The sequence below is a fragment of the Trachinotus anak genome, unplaced genomic scaffold, assembly GCF_046630095.1.
Source record: "Trachinotus anak isolate AG129_WGS33_773 ecotype Australia unplaced genomic scaffold, CSIRO_AGI_Tana_v1 ptg000004l, whole genome shotgun sequence".
Taxonomy (NCBI): domain Eukaryota; kingdom Metazoa; phylum Chordata; class Actinopteri; order Carangiformes; family Carangidae; genus Trachinotus; species Trachinotus anak.
This window is the reverse complement of record NW_027273855.1, coordinates 2183337-2199147: the sequence shown is the minus strand read 5'-3', so window position 1 is coordinate 2199147 and position 15811 is coordinate 2183337. Positions and strand designations below refer to the sequence as shown.

Below are 15811 nucleotides of genomic sequence, written 5' to 3'. Positions count from 1 at the left end.
AAAGAGCTCTGACCATGGGAATCAACCCAACCCAATCAGCATGAATGTTCAGGATCACGCCAAGGTCCAAACTTTCCTGCAGCATCTTACAGTTCAGACTGATGCTCCACACTGCAGAATGTTAAATGAAACATAGTAAAGTCTGAATGAACTTAAAGCTGTGTTGTATTCAGGAGTCAAGAGCTTTAATTGTTATGTCACAAAACAACATTCTTGATGCGGAGCGAGACCACAGGGGGAGATTCCTGCAGCCTGATTGAAGGTCCCACCACAATCTACAGATCATTTCGGTTCATCGGCTTCCAATAAAAGAAAGATTCACTAAGACGTTATTAGGAAACTGAGCCCTCGTCTGCTTCAATAGCACCGAGGCTTCAGCTGAGACAAAAGCCTTTGTCAGGATCACAGCGCTCACTCTGCAGCCTGTAGAGACGTCAGGCTGGTTTATGACAGACAGGTCAGCGGGGGGCGGGCAGTGGGCTCAAAACATACGGCACAAGAACGCACACACACACACACACGTTGATTTAGTTTTAATTGTCCACATGCAAAAAAGTGTTTAAATGACTATAAGGCAAGTGTGCATTGTGTTTAAAAATGCACACAACACAGACACACTAATATATGCATACACACAGTGAACCCCCTAATGTGAGACCCATGACCTCTCCCTACTGAGTGAGAGTGGGTTTCTAGGTGTGTGTGTGTGTGTGTGGGTGGGTTGCCAGGCGCAATGCCACACCTGCCACTGGAATGACGATTAAAGGAGTGGGGCAACTGGGAAAAAGATGGACACACACACACACATTAGGAAACACAGTATGACTGTGAGATTTTGGTGGGAGTATACTACTCGGCTGTTTTCCCCTCCATGACTGAAAAAACAACCAAAAAAAAAAACACAATAGTTTTGAGTTCTGTCCGTCATCCGCTCTGTGACAGGAGGAAGCAGAGGTGCACACATCTGGAAGCTCCGTGCAGCTTCTACACTTTTTATGATCCTCCTCACATCTCCGGGGCTCCTTCAGGAGGATTGCCTGTAGTCATGTTTTAGTGAAATTACTGTTTGGAGCACACACATGCTGCATTGCTGGACAGCAGAGGAGCGGTTTGTGCTGCAGGAGTTGTTTTACACACTGAATGGATGCTTTGATACTTTTCCCCCCCTCGTGAAAACTTCTCATCAAAGGCGCACATTGTAGCTGCAGCAAACCACAGCAAGTTTTCTCTGTACAATCAAAGAAAGGAAAAGGAAAATGCAAACTTTAACAACCAGCGATCCAGTCTGCAGGGGTGAGTGTGTGATTCTCAAAATCTTTTGGCGAAATCCAAAAAGTTGCTGAATTTTCACTCTGTCACATATATGGTGTTAAACATGAGAGGAAACAGTTCTGATCTTGTCTTCATGTCACTTTTAAACTAAATTTTTTTTCATTCTCTCTGTGTTTTTCATGCACTTGCTGGCCATCAGGAATACCTGACCCATACTTCAACTTTGATATGTGCAGAGGATGATGTAAACCCTCATATGGTATAATTGTACTCCAATTACCCTGTTACTGTACGTAGAGCAGCTTATCAGGCTTCGTGTCATCCACACCAGCATACAGTTACTCTCTTGTATCTGGAAATCTCCCTTTTTGTGTGTCTATCTCTCTATGTTTGTGTTTCCAAACTGCTCCGCTATCTAAATACATCAGTATACGCTGTGCCAAAGATATCTGAAGTCTTTTGAGGGAAGTCATGAGTCTGTCAGAGTAAGTGTGAAGTCAAGTCTGCAGCCGCATTTTTGTGCTTTGAGGCATCAACACAATGTACGACAGCAGTGATTCAGTTTATCACATGTCTTCGCTGTGTGAGACGGGTCCAGTAAAATCTCAGTCTAACTGCACAGTATCATTTTTGAGGTGCGTCAGATTGTGTAATGAAAATAATTCAAGAAGAGACATGACGTTAATCAAGTTTCCATCCAAATATAAATATTCAGGAAGTACTTTTTTTTTTTTGGCTAAAATTCCTATTTCTATTTTTCCACCAAAACTATTTGCTTTTTTCTGTACAAATTGAAAATGTATATAAAAACGAGACCGCCCCCCTGTAAAAAAAAACAAGCCCATAGGTGCAGCAGGTTATTATGACCCATACTTAGGTTTTGTTGCTAGGCAACATCTAGAGGTTGTAGTGAAAAGTGCGGTGATGTAGTTTATAGAGCGACAAAGTCCACGTCAGGAGGAGGTTGGGGTGGATGGATGAATATGACACAGGAGAGCGGTGTTCGATTCCCATGTTGTTTCTATTACCCATGACCGTTTGTTCTTATTATTGTAACCATGGCAACAAAGATCATCTAATATTGAAGAAGTACTTATTTTATCTGAAATCACCATCTTTTCCTAAACCTAACCAAACCATGACCGTTATTTATTTATTAATGTGGACATCAGGACAAAAAACTTGATGTAAATATGTATTAGTAGCAAAAATGCTAATCTACATTTGTGGTCCCTCGGCAGGTAACATAAGTCACAATACACAAATACAAATATAAAACATATATTATAAAGTATGGTGCTGTCAATGCAGTCAGCAAGTTTATTATTATTGTAACCATGACAACCAAAGTACTAGTCTTCCTATGGGTCATATCAGAGGGTTGAAAAAATGCTAATTTAAATTCAACATCAAGCTTTGGGGATTTTTTTTTCTCATAATTAAAATTTTAGTTTATTCTGCATTATATTGTATTGTGCTATATTCCAGGTGGTTGTGTTGGCAATAGTCACACTGTGAGAGTTCAGTTCATTTCTGAAGTTTGATGCAGGCTCTTCAGTCGCCTCAACCCCGGATCAGCTGTCACTGAGTGAATATGTCAGTGTGTGACCCACGAGTCTGGGTCACCGTGCAGTCAGTGAGGTCACTGATCACAGTGATCTATTAGGAAGACAGAGAACGTTTCACCCAGGTACTGATGCAGATACACAGCAGCACACATCACACACTGAGAGCAGCACAGTGCATGTCCCTGCCCCTTTCCACTCCCCCCCTCTTACCTCCCACCTTTCCCTCCTCTCTTCAACCCCTCCCTCTCCCTCTCCCTCTCTCTCTCTCTCTCTCTCTCTCTCCCCTCTTGAATTAAGGCCATTATTCCTGCCTGCTCACCCTCTGAGCACTTCTACTCTGCTCAGCTCCTGTGAAAACTCTGTGTGCGTGTGTGTGAACTCCCCGCGTGTGTGTGTTAAGAGTTTTATGTGTGTGCACAGGGCTGTGTGTTTTTCTAAGTGGAGCTGGAGTGTAGCTGTTCATCAGTGGAGCTGACTGCAGACAGGGGAATACACAGATCTCGCTGCGCTGCCGTTTAACTTCCACGGCGGCTGCCTTTTTTAAGTCTCACAGGACTTTTTCGCACCAAAGTGGGACCCTGTCGCTGCTCCCTTTCAGCCCTGCAGGCACCATTCCCATCACTGGAATTACTGAAGAATTTTTTTTTTTTTCCACAGTTTTACAGGATTTTCTACCTGCTTCAAACTTGATTTTTTTCCTGCTTCTAATTTATGGAGTTTAAAATTGAAAATCAGCTCTTTCCACCTGATTCCAGATGAACTTCTCAGAATGGGACCTAAGAAGAGCTCAGTGAGTGTGTTTAGGTATGTGCGCAGCCCTCTCTGTACTGTGAGTGTGTAATCCAGAGGATTTGTCTCATATGGGCACATTTGTTCCCTTTTTCATTGCAATGGAAAAAAAACTTTGAGTGGCTAAACAGCAGAAAGTGGTACCGTAACTATGGAAACGGTCAGTGCTGTCAGAGGCATTTTGGGCTCAGGTGGATGCTGATCCCAACCAGGAATGTTCTGAACTCTTTTGGAATTTGGTTCCCCTGGAAACGGAGGGACAGGTGAGTTCGTTCCGACTGTGGTCCCGTCAGGAGCATTTAGAGTCAGACGAATACTGACACTGTCATTTCAAGTTATAATCAAGCACTTCTGACAATAACATAATTCAGTTTTGACATTTACACTTAAATTACATTGTGCATGAAAGGCGAGTCTGGGGAAATCTGAAACCTTCAATATGAAATAATAACTGCTGCTATTGAGCTTGTGACCTCATCTCGTGCAGCAGTGCTATTCCTGCACCGTTATACAACCCAGATATATTTCTACGAGTCATGCTGATGACATGTGGGCTTCTTCCTCGGACAACTGGTTTGAGATCTGCTCTGTTGTTTCATTTAGGGGAGCAGAGTGAGTTGTCTTCCCTCTGAGAGCTGTTTGGAGCGGCTCCAGTCAGGAGACCAGAGGCGGCTCTGTAAGGTCCTGACTTACTGCTGCTTCTGGCTTTAACACGGCCAAATGGACGGCTACCAGCTATCAGCAGGCTGCCCTCGCCTCAGCGGCTCCTTCATTGTATCTCTTTACACCAGACAAGTTGTTTAAGCTGTATGACCACTGCAGAGCAGCTCTCCAACTGCAGATGGCTTGGATATATTTCACCCTTGTCATATATCAAGTGATTCACAATAACATTCGTCCTCCCCACCCTGGCTGTGCAGGGAGAGCTGATAAAAAAGGAAAAAAAAAAAAGATTAAAGAGATATCCATCATGAGTTTTGCATTGTGGACTCCAGTGCAGAAAGTTTAGTTTTTATTATTTCTTTCATTTCTCCCATTTAAACCGTGACTACTGAGAACAATTCAGCCACACTGAACAAATGTTAGCCACGGGTTTGCGGGCTGGGAAACTTTCCATTCACGATGCCGGGCCAGATGGCTCTGTACCAGCAACCAGCAGAGCGCTGTAGCCTCCCCGGCTCCTTCATTCACTCCGGGTCTTTCAGAACAACCCGGCTCCCTGCCCCGCATCGTCTCGCTTCCTCCTTCTCACTTTGTTCCTTCAGCTTAAATCCCATAAAGACTGGTAGTCACTTTTGGCTTCTAGCTGCTTCACTCTGTGCTGTTGTGTGTGAAACTTTCATTTACTCCTTTAACTCGCTTTGTCCCAGGACCCTCTGCTGAAAACAACACTGCACCGTACAGTGGACAGAGAGACTGCTTCTGAATTATTCTCCAAAGCTTCATATGACTGAGCTTTTCGCGTCATGTGTGCCTGTGTGAACCACTGGAAAAGGCTTGTTTCAACCCAGCGTTCACCTTCACCCTTAGCTCTGCCTCTCAAAATAAATAACAGTTATGGTTCGTTTATATTACAATTATAATATAGAACGGCACTGCCCTGTACTTTCCTCTCAGTTGGAGCAGAATTCCTCCTCTCCATTGGTGGTCTGTCTTTATCAGCTTTTGCTTCTTTTCCACGTTTTCAGGGGCAATGAGGCACCGCTCAGCTCTCCATTCATCCCTCTCGGCAAAATCAAAATGCTGTCATGCTTCACACCAATAACATTGTCACAGGTGTGATCACCGCAGGAGTCTGCTGGCTGCACTTCTGCTGCTTTCACTGCTCGTCTGTAAAAGTTGATGTGCAGCCACACTCCCCTGCATCACCTCCTCTTCCTCTCCGTGGATGAAGCAATCATGCCCGCGGGCCAAGCTGATTTTTATCTGAGCTGAATCACAACACCACAGCGCTTTAAATGCTACAATTGAAGAAAGATTTTTCTCTAACAGCCAAAGATGGGAACGTGGTGTGAAGACGCTGACTCACATTCAGTCTTTGGATGTTTTCCCTAACATTAACCATCGCAATTACATTGAACCTCTTTCAACAAGATTTCAGCGTCTCAACACGAAGATAAAGAGTTTATTTACTTTATTGACTTTATGTGGATCAAATAAAAAAAAACAATTAATAAAATTGTCCCCATATGGGATCAAGACAACATGACGAATACCTGGCACACACACACAACATTAGCCACTAGCTCTCTGATATATATGTTTTATGATGCGCTATTTAGCAACTTGAAGTCAAATAGCAGTGAATGACCAAAATGAAAACAATTGGTGGCATGAAACTCGTGGCTGCAGTTCTGATGTGTTTCAGATGTGTTTCATTGGTGTCCAAGTGACACAGTTTGATAAGAATGAAATAATTTAACTCTTTGTTGTGCGGTTCAGTGGACGTTATTATAACTTTTATCACTTTCACAGGGATTAAACCCTCTGTTCCTCTCTCTCTCTCTGCTTCTTCTAACCTGGCTCTCCTCCTCCCTCCTCTCCTTCCTCCTGTTTCTCCTCTTCATCACCTCCCTTTCTTATAATCTCTTTCTCAATTCACTTAAGTCTTAAAAGCAGCTTAAGAACCAGTGATTCACAGCTCACAGTCGACTTGAATTAACTCACTGAATTAATTACTTTTTACTCTTGTAATCTAACATATTTAATATATAATTTAATATATTTTCTATATTTTGAACTAAATGAACTTTCATGTTCTTGCTTCTTAAATTAATTAATTCATGATCATTTTCCAACCTTCCTCCTCCCTCCTGCTCCCACTGTCTCCCCCTACCAGTCACACTGGTGCATAAGCCACCAGTAACCTGCTGTTTCACTCATTTTTCCCTTGTAAAGCTGCGAGCCCTCCCTCCTCCGCGCCCTCTCTACCTCATTCTTCCTCTTCATCCCTCCATCTATCCATCCCTCCCTCCTTTTATTTCTCCATCGCAGGGAGGCTTAGACTTGTTGGGCCCAGGCCAGGGAAACTCTTTTCTCCCTGCAGGCAAAACAATTGGCTCCTTTCTCTCCATCACCTCTCGCATCGCTCATTTTCTTCTCCATCCATCCCTCCCTCCCTCCCTCCATTGCATTCTCTTTTTCCGTGGGACTGTATGCATGCAGGCAGACTGCAGGGTTGAAGTGGTATAACGTCTGAATCTTGTTCTTTCCCTCCACTTTGTCTCTCTCCTCCTCCTCCACATCTTTGTCTTTTTTCCTCCTTCCCTGTTTCTCCTCTTTTCATCCATTCTCATTCAAATTTTCTTCCTGCTCCATCCACAGCTTCTTCCTCCATCTCTCTGTCTCTTCCTTTCCACCTTTTTCTCTCCTGTGCCCCTGCTTTCTCCTCTTCTCCTTCTGTTCCCACTCTCTCATTTCCATTGTCTTCATACCCTCTTATCACTTTTTCTCCTTCACTTCCTTGCTATCTCATTTTAACTGTCTTGCTTCCTTCTTTTTCTTCCAAGTGCCCTTTCTATCCCTCCTCATTTACCCCCCCCCCCCCCCCCCCCCCCCACGTCTTCCTCTCCTCCTCCTAGCTGTATTCTTAATGGCTTTTTCATCCCCTTCCTTTCTGTCCTTGTCTCCCAGGTTCCCTCTATCAGTGTCTCTCTCTCTGTCTCCTCTCTGTGGTAGTGGAGGGCCACAGGTTAAACTGCTGATATCCATTCACTCATTATTGCACGCTCTACTGTAGGAATGCACTCTAACCTCACTCTGAAAAGCCTGTCCCACCCTGGAGGCGGGCCGCTTTGTCTGCTCGTCTCTATTTAGGGTGGTTTTTGACCCCCCCCCCCCCCCCCCTCCCTTCCCACCCCCCAAAGAATCTCTCCCTCTCTGTCTTTTCCTTTACTTTTAATCCACTCCCTCTTGGTATGTTGCTGCTCTGTGTCTATTGATGCTGAACTGAATGCAAGTGTCAGCAGGTCCAATGGCTTTTTTATTAAGATGCATTATGGAGCATGCAAGGAGTTTGTGTGTTTGTGTGTGTGTGTGTTGAGAAGCAGGAGTTTGTGTATGTGTATATATATATATATATATATATATATATATATATATATATATATATATATATATATATATATATATATATATGTCCCTGCATGCATGCATATACGAAGGCGTATGTGTGTGTGCATGTGAACCCACCGAGGCTTTGGGATGAGACATGGATGTGCGAGGAACAATAATGCAACTCATGACGGCAGATAAAAAACACACACACACACACACACACACACACACACACACACACACACACACACACACACACACACAGAGCTCGGGGAGACTCAGAGGAACAATGGGACGCTCGTTCCTTTTATAGCAGCCAACAGGAGCGTAAGGGCCTCACTGCTGCCCCTGTCACTCCCAGGGACTGTGATGTGAACTGTGCGTGAGTGTGTTACTGTTTGTGTGTCACAGACCTGCAGCTGACGAGAGCACTGACGTTCTTCCTGAAATACTGCAGCATCTTTGCGCCTCAGTGCAGAACCTTTAGTGTGCACAGACACACACACACACACACACACACACAATTTATTCATACATTTTGCACATGTAATCACTTCTTTGATACACCTCTTTGTGCGCCTGTGAAACAGTGGGTTGTTGCAGGGGATGGCAGGTTGTGTGTGCTTCTGTCCACTCCCAAATGTGTGTGTGTGCATGTATGTATATGTGTGTGTGTGTGTATATATGTGTGTGTGTGTGTGTGTGTGTGTGTGTGTGTGTGTGTGTGTGTGTGTGTGTTTACATACTGCAGAGTATGTGGGAGTTTATGTTCCCGTTCAGCTCTGTCCTGTTGTGTTGTGGCCTGGGAGCCGCCAGCTTACGAGACCTCTCCTGTCTCCACGCCTCAGTAGCTCCATTATTCAGAAAACTCTGAGCCAAGAGCCTGGACGGGTCTGTGAGTGCAGAGTTTGTGTGCATATTCTCATCTCTGTGTACTTCAATATGCGTACGTGTGCTTAAAAGTGATCGCTGCAGCTTTCTGAGCCAGAAATTCCGAAGTGGCTCAAAATTATGAATTGACCATAAATGGCAGAAGTGGGCTCCCTCTCCAGTGGGCTCACCAATCACCAATCACCAATCCAAGTGAAGAAATTCCACCATTAACATGTGCACGATTTACCACCACTGCACCTGCACAAAACACATTTTTATCCTATCAGGAAAATAGCAGCAGGATGTCAGTGCACTCCTGTCACCACAGGAGCCCGTACACGACTTCAGGTGTTGCAGCACTTGGGCTGTTTGAGAATCAGCTCCAGTCAGCAGCACTCTAGTGTCCCCATGGAGCATCTTAAGGTCTGAAGCATCTTAGCTGAAAAACACCATATAAAGAAAGATAATACATTTGACACGGCCAAAGTCATTGACAGACAGTGGTCGATTTCACTCCAAGACAGAAGAGGGGGTTTCACAGAGAGGAGCTCCTGAAGGAGAGTGATAGAGGTAATTGTTAGACGAGGGAGGAGAAACAGATTGAAAGTGAAACGAGAGAGAAGCAGACTGTCTGCCCTTCACCGACTGAGTGCCAACTGTGAGGTGTAATATAATAAAGGAGACTGTTTCCAGTGAAAGGCTTTATTGTTCCGGCTGACCGCACAGTCCAAAGTACTCAAAGAGAGGTGTGTGTCCTGTGCACATTTTTTTTTTTAACAAGACAGTGCTCTCATACATGTGTAGGCTTATAAACCAGTGACCTCATTACTTCCTGCTCCTGCTGTGGCAGAGCTGTGGTTCTCAACAACACACTCACAAAGGAGACACCAACTTACTGGGGATTTTTCCGAAACAATAACAAATCAGTCATTTTGAATTTGACTCCAGTTTTCAAATAACTTCATATAGACTCTTCTCCTGCCCCCCACACACTGAGAAACCAAGACTGCAGAAGCCATGTGTAAACCAGATTATATATATAAAAAAAAAAAAAAACAACAACATTGTAAAGCTCTGAATAACTTGTAATGTAATTTATCTATTACTGTGTAATTCAATATTGACAGAAAATCTCATTATAAAATCCAACACTCTTGTGCTTTGTGTTGCTGGTGAAGTGAGGTTCTGCTAAGCACCGAGGCTTTCATGTGTTCACACATCCATCCACTGTCGGCTCATTAGTCCTCAGCAATGAAGAGGTTTCATCTGCTCACACTGTCCTCTAGTGTGGAGAGAGAGAGAGAGAGAGAGAGAGAGAGAGAGAGAGAGAGAGAGAGAGAGAGAGAGAGAGAGAGAGAGAGAGAGAGAGAGAGAGAGAGAGAGAGAGAGAGAGAGAGAGAGAGAGAGAGAGAGGCCGCTGCTCTGAGTTGGCAGTACCACAGACACAGAGATTGTGCTTGGCTTGGCAGTGGGCATTGCATATCTCTATCACACACACACACAGTCTTCATCACCATGGTCTGTGTGTGTTTGTGTGTGTCTGTGTGAGTCTGTGTGTGTTTTGGATAGTGTCCCTGAGTCTTGATGTAATGTGAAGAGATTATAGAGTTGTTGCCACAATGGAGGCTGGCATTAACACAGCCTGGCAGGAGCATCAATCTGGCTCTGACTAAATATACCTCAGACTCCAGTGTGTGTGTGTGTGTGTGTGTGTGTGTGTTTGTGTGTGTGTGTGTGTGTGTGCGCAGGGGCATCCCTGGCACAAACACACATATGCTTGTAGTGTCCATTTTTAAATCCTCTCCCTCTCTGTCTCTATTTTTAGGTCTCTATTCCCATGTGTGACGTTTTTGTCCCGTTTTGGATGTGAGAGGTGAACTCGTCGTCCTTCACGGGAGGAGCAGTGGATCTACCAAGCGAAGCAAAGAGAGACACCACTGAGATTACACTGAATATTAAGAAGTTAAAAGGGAGACTGGAGACTGAAGCTCTGCTAAAGCAGATAACAGGAGGGAGAATCTGGTTTGGGCTTGAGAGGTTGAGCTGATCCTGAATCCTGACCAAAAACTAGTAAACCCGAACCAAACCGGTCCCAGGACAGGTGGACTGGGTCTAACACACAGACAAAAAGAGACAAAGGATTTGGTTTTGCTTTGAATCCAATAAGACAAACACTGGGGATTAATGATAAGAGGATTTTAGGACAGAAATAGACTAAAATCACAGTAAGGTTTTCAGCTGAAAGGAAGGAGTTTGCTTTACTCAAGTCAAGATGATGACCATGATGATGATGATGGCGGCCATGATGGTCACCTGCAGCTCTCTGTTCCTGCTGGGTCTGGCCGCCGCCCATGCTTCCTCCAGCACCATGACCCGCACCTCCTCTTCATCTTCATCCTCCTCTTCCTCCTCCTCCTCCTCCTCACCACGCATGAAGCTGTCGTACAAAGGTGAGAACCAAAGCTTTGAGGAGGAAGGTTGAAGCGTTTCTGTCTGAAGGAGGAAAATTTGGTTAATGTGTGGTGGTTTGTTGATGTGGGCGCACAAGTGTGAGTCTTTGTCTCCTCTACAGACCATGCACACACACACACACACACACACACACACACACACACACAGATTTTCTCTGTTTCATGTGATTCAGCCATATCCTTTTTCAAAGTAAACTGTCTTGAACGGTAGCCAGGCGTAATTTGTGGTAACTGTGATTCACAGCCACAAACAGATGTGCACACACACACACACACACACACACACACACACACACACACACACACACACACACACACACAAACACAGAGGGAGGGGTTTGTGTTTCATCTCAAGTTTTGTGAGTTTGAAGAACGCAGCTCAATGCCCAAAACAACCACACAAACCCAGGGATCTGTTCCATCACTGAAAGCCGACAATTACAGCCTGAACTAACTCACCAAGGACACGAGGCTCGGTGAAGGCCGCCTGCCCAGCTGAGATATGTGCTCCCTTTAATTTCAACTGAAAGTAAGGGGCAGCAGACAGGTCGGGGAGATAGCAGAATATTTTAGTTTCGGTTGACACATGAAGGACTAAAAGAGACGACCTCATACATCTCTGAAATAACTTATGAATTTACTCAGCCATGAGGTGAGCAGCACACAGCAAGCAGCAGCAGTCTGTCGCCCAGGATTCAGCTGTGTCTGGCTGACAATTTACAATCAAATTACATCTTTCATAACAATTAATATTGTCATTAAAGTAACCGTTGACAGTTTGATTCAAGTTCCAGGGGAGCAGTTTTTTTGTTAACTCAGCAGACAATGCAACTGTGTCAGTCTGTCTGCCCGGCTATATTGTTAGCATGATAGCCTGCCAATGTTAGCGTTTTAAAATAACAGCTACATACTAAACATTAGCATGTCCCGATGCTAACATAAACCTACGTCATGTAAAAAGTGAATTGTGTGTTAGGGTGTGACGAAGACAGGAAGTTAAAAGACAGTGTTACGGAGTGTGTGTAGTGATCATTACAGCCTGACAGAGCAACTACGGAGGTTGTAGACTTAGTACATTTTTGTGTTGCCTGAGAAATATGTTCTTTGTTTTGATAAATAAAATGTGAGCTATACTTTAATCTTTATTTTACCAGGCAAGATATCAAGGACAATTCCTTATTTACGATGACGGCCTGGCAAGTGTAAGAAAACACTTGTAGGGGAGATACATACAGACCTAAAGAGGACAGACTGCAAACTTAACCAACACAAAGGCATTTGGATTCATTTAAAAGTTGCTAACTTCATGTTTTTTAACATTTACAAGACAATAAGCACCTGAAGCACGTGTCATTTTTAATACAGTACGTGTCTTATTTGGCCCCAAGATTTAATTGTCACCACAGTACAGAGGGACTGAATATTAACAAGTTTGCTGAAAAAGGCACATTAATATAAAACAAGAGGAGTAGACCTAAAGTCCCTGATGTCATGCAGGCGGCTGTTGGGTGGTGTCAAAGCCTGAATTAAAGTTATAAATTCACATTAGAACAATGGAAGACTAATAAAGCTGTTTTAATGTCGAAGCAAAGAAGCACTCGGTCTTAAGCTCTTGGTTGAAGCCAGACCAGCAGGGGAGGATGCAGTCCCTTTATTTCTTCAGCTCCTTTGGCCAAGAGCACTGTTTTTTTCCACTGGCTTTGGGTAACTATTATAGCTTAAGTTTACAAATACAAGCTGAATTTTCCTGGACACTGTTTCCCCAGAAATTCGCCAGTTTGGCAACAGCCAGGCCGCTCAGTTTTTCCATTGAAACCAATACAGTGTCATTAGTGTCATAGGATTTTGCCCTGACTGTTCACAAGTCCCTGGCCTTAGGACACAGCTCAGAAATGATACGTAAACACTAAAATTAAATGGTAATCTTCTTCATCAACCTCATGACTTGTTACAGCTCAGCGGCCAACTGACTGATATGGATCTTATGACTTTAGGTTGTTTTAGCATTAATTATTGGATCACATAGTCGTTCATTGTTTGCTGTTACTTGTTTCTTTATTGAAGACAAAATAATAAGCATTTGGTGATGAATTTGCATATAACAGGAAGAGGGCATCTTCAGCTCATTTGTCCCAACACGGTAACAAAGATTTGTTGTTAACTTGTAACAACAACAACAACAACAACAACAACAACAACAACAACAACAACAACAACAACAACTGACCAACCCTGACCAGACTCTTGCAGAGTTATCTAAAGGTTTCAGGACTAGTTCATTAATATACTTAAACACGCACATGAAGACTAACACAAAGGCACATGCGCACTCACACAGACTCACACACACTTCAAATCTTTCCTGGAAGTTGTGTGGAAGTTGCAGAGGATGCATCATGCACAAATTGGAAGCGTTTGTGTGTTGTAAATTTACGGGGGCCATCTGTATATCACATATAACAGCTGACAGACAGACTCATCACGCTGTGTATCTGTGCCTTTCCAGAGCTGCAGCAGTTCCATGGGGTGCGTCGCTTCGAGCTGGAGCGCTCCTGCTGCTTCAGCGCTCTGCTGCTGGATGAAGAAAGAGGCCGTCTCTTCGTTGGGGCCAAGAACTTCCTGCTGTCACTCTCATTGGACAACATCGCCAAGCAGGAGCACAAGGTCGGTCAGAAACATTATCAGTCGATGAGCTTAACTTTAGATGTGTGCAGATGCTGACTCAGCCATTATTGTTGAGTCAGACACTCTTTAGTCCATCAATACAAAGTCCAATGAAACAAAGCAGTATGATAATCACTGTGTTTTTCATGGAGATTACACTGTAGTACATCATCAGGAGATGTATCTTCCTCAACGTGCTCCTACATCTCTATCATCAAATGACTTTATTGCTTTAGCTTGTGTTAATTACAAACTAGATCAAGGACAGTAAGGGATAGGAATCAGGAAGTGGTTCTTATTTACAACCAGTGCCATATTGTTTATGATTACTTCTGTTGCCAAAGACAGGACACACATGCTTCACAAGTTTCTCTTCAAAGTGATGCTGAAAAAGAAATATTCAAAGCTGCAGATGCATTTTTTAAAAAACTTGCCCCTTTGAACATGACTGAATCATACCCTCGCACATATGAGACTACTCAAGTGAGCGGCCTCACATGTCAGAGCAGAAGAAAGAGAAATGTGGGATTAATAGAGAATAGGTAGAAAATCAAAGAGATGGACAGAGATGAAAAGAAAACATTTATATCTAAATGAAACACTTTGATCGATGCCTTTGGAGCGTGTAACAACCGTGGCTGATGTTTTAAGTTGCAGAAGGACATAGACAATGTGCAGACTTATAGTACATAACAGACTTACACACACACACACACACACACACACACACACACACACACACACACACACACACAAAATCAATAGTGCACTTACATGTAAAGAGACACAAAAAAGCCACAGCTATACAATGAGAATGTGGTCTAGTAAATGACACAAATGACAAAGAGGTTGAGTTAGAGCAGAAAGTAGCAGGTAGGAAAGGACGAGCGAGGTAGAGAAAGAACAGAAGTAAGTTGTACAGATGTACAGAGAGACTGAAGGGAGGGAGGTGAGAACTTCAAGATGTCTCATTTGAGGTGAAATTAAGGTATAATTAATCTAATCACACTTTAAAGTCTAAAAATTTTACATGAAGCAGACTTTAGATTAGTATGAATCCAGATAATAAGAGTTCAGGAACAGGCTGATCTGACCGTCGCCTGCTGTGTTTCAGATCTACTGGCCCGCCCCTGTCGACTGGAGGGAGGAGTGTAACTGGGCTGGAAAGGACATCACTGTGAGTCTTTTTCACATCACTTTACCTCAACCTGATCCCATTTGTACTTGTGTCACTTGTGTTTACTAAAAAAGACCAGTTCTGTGTGCGTTGAAGTTGCTCATCCTTATCCCTTTTCTGACAAACAAAAAAAAAAAAAAAAAAAAAAAAAAGGAGAAACCTCAACATGGGTAACTGTGAACACCGCAATATTTATTAACCTAAGAAAAAAATACTCTACTACCATTTTTAGTATAATATTGATTAAAGGTCCCATATTGCAAGTGCGATTTCCTTTTTTTGATTATAAAGCAGGTCTAAGTTCTATATTAACACTGTGAAAGTATCAAAGCCTCAGTCCACAGAGAAATGCACACAGCCTGTATTCAGAACAAGCCGTCAGGACTTCTGGAACTTTGTGATGTCACAACAAAGCAGTCACCGCTCTCAGCCATGCCCCAAGCCCCGCCCACCTGGACCACCATCCAACCTTGCAGGATTTGGTTTCTCTGAGTGTTTACCTGAATTGGCTCACTGACCTGTTGTTACGAGAGCTCCAGAGAGAAGCCTGGGAGAGAAGATATGAAACTACACTGAGATGGTTTTTGGTTCTTAAAACCACACATATATCTTCTGATGGAGATCAAAAGTGTAAAATATGGGACCTTTAATGCAGCTATCAGTGTTCCTGTATAGTATTAAATATTCATGACTAAATAAGCAGCAATCAAGTCAATGTCTGGGGAAAAAAAAAAAAAAAAAAAATCCTGAGTTATTACTTAAACTCATTTTTAATTCAGCTGCTCTTTTGTTAAACTGCCCCACAAATGATTCTCATGTTGTTAATTGTGATATCGTTTCTGATTGGTACATGGAAAAACATGACGTGTCTGTAGGTTTGGCAGAAGATAGTGTGAACTGTGGATGTAGACAGATGGGAAATAAAGACTAAAGATCTCCAG

The 15811-nt window shown here is 43.3% G+C and overlaps 1 protein-coding gene across 1 annotated transcript in view; it reads left to right on the top strand.

Moving 5' to 3' along the window:
• Window positions 1-15811, top strand: part of sema3b (sema domain, immunoglobulin domain (Ig), short basic domain, secreted, (semaphorin) 3B) — a 74787-nt gene that overhangs the window by 38048 nt on the left and 20928 nt on the right. The window contains exons 2-4 of the mRNA XM_071475208.1: window positions 10384-11008; window positions 13536-13693; window positions 14808-14870. Of these exons, the coding sequence (XP_071331309.1) occupies window positions 10831-11008; window positions 13536-13693; window positions 14808-14870 (399 nt within the window). The 5' untranslated portion in view covers window positions 10384-10830. The remainder of the gene's footprint in view (window positions 1-10383; window positions 11009-13535; window positions 13694-14807; window positions 14871-15811) is intronic.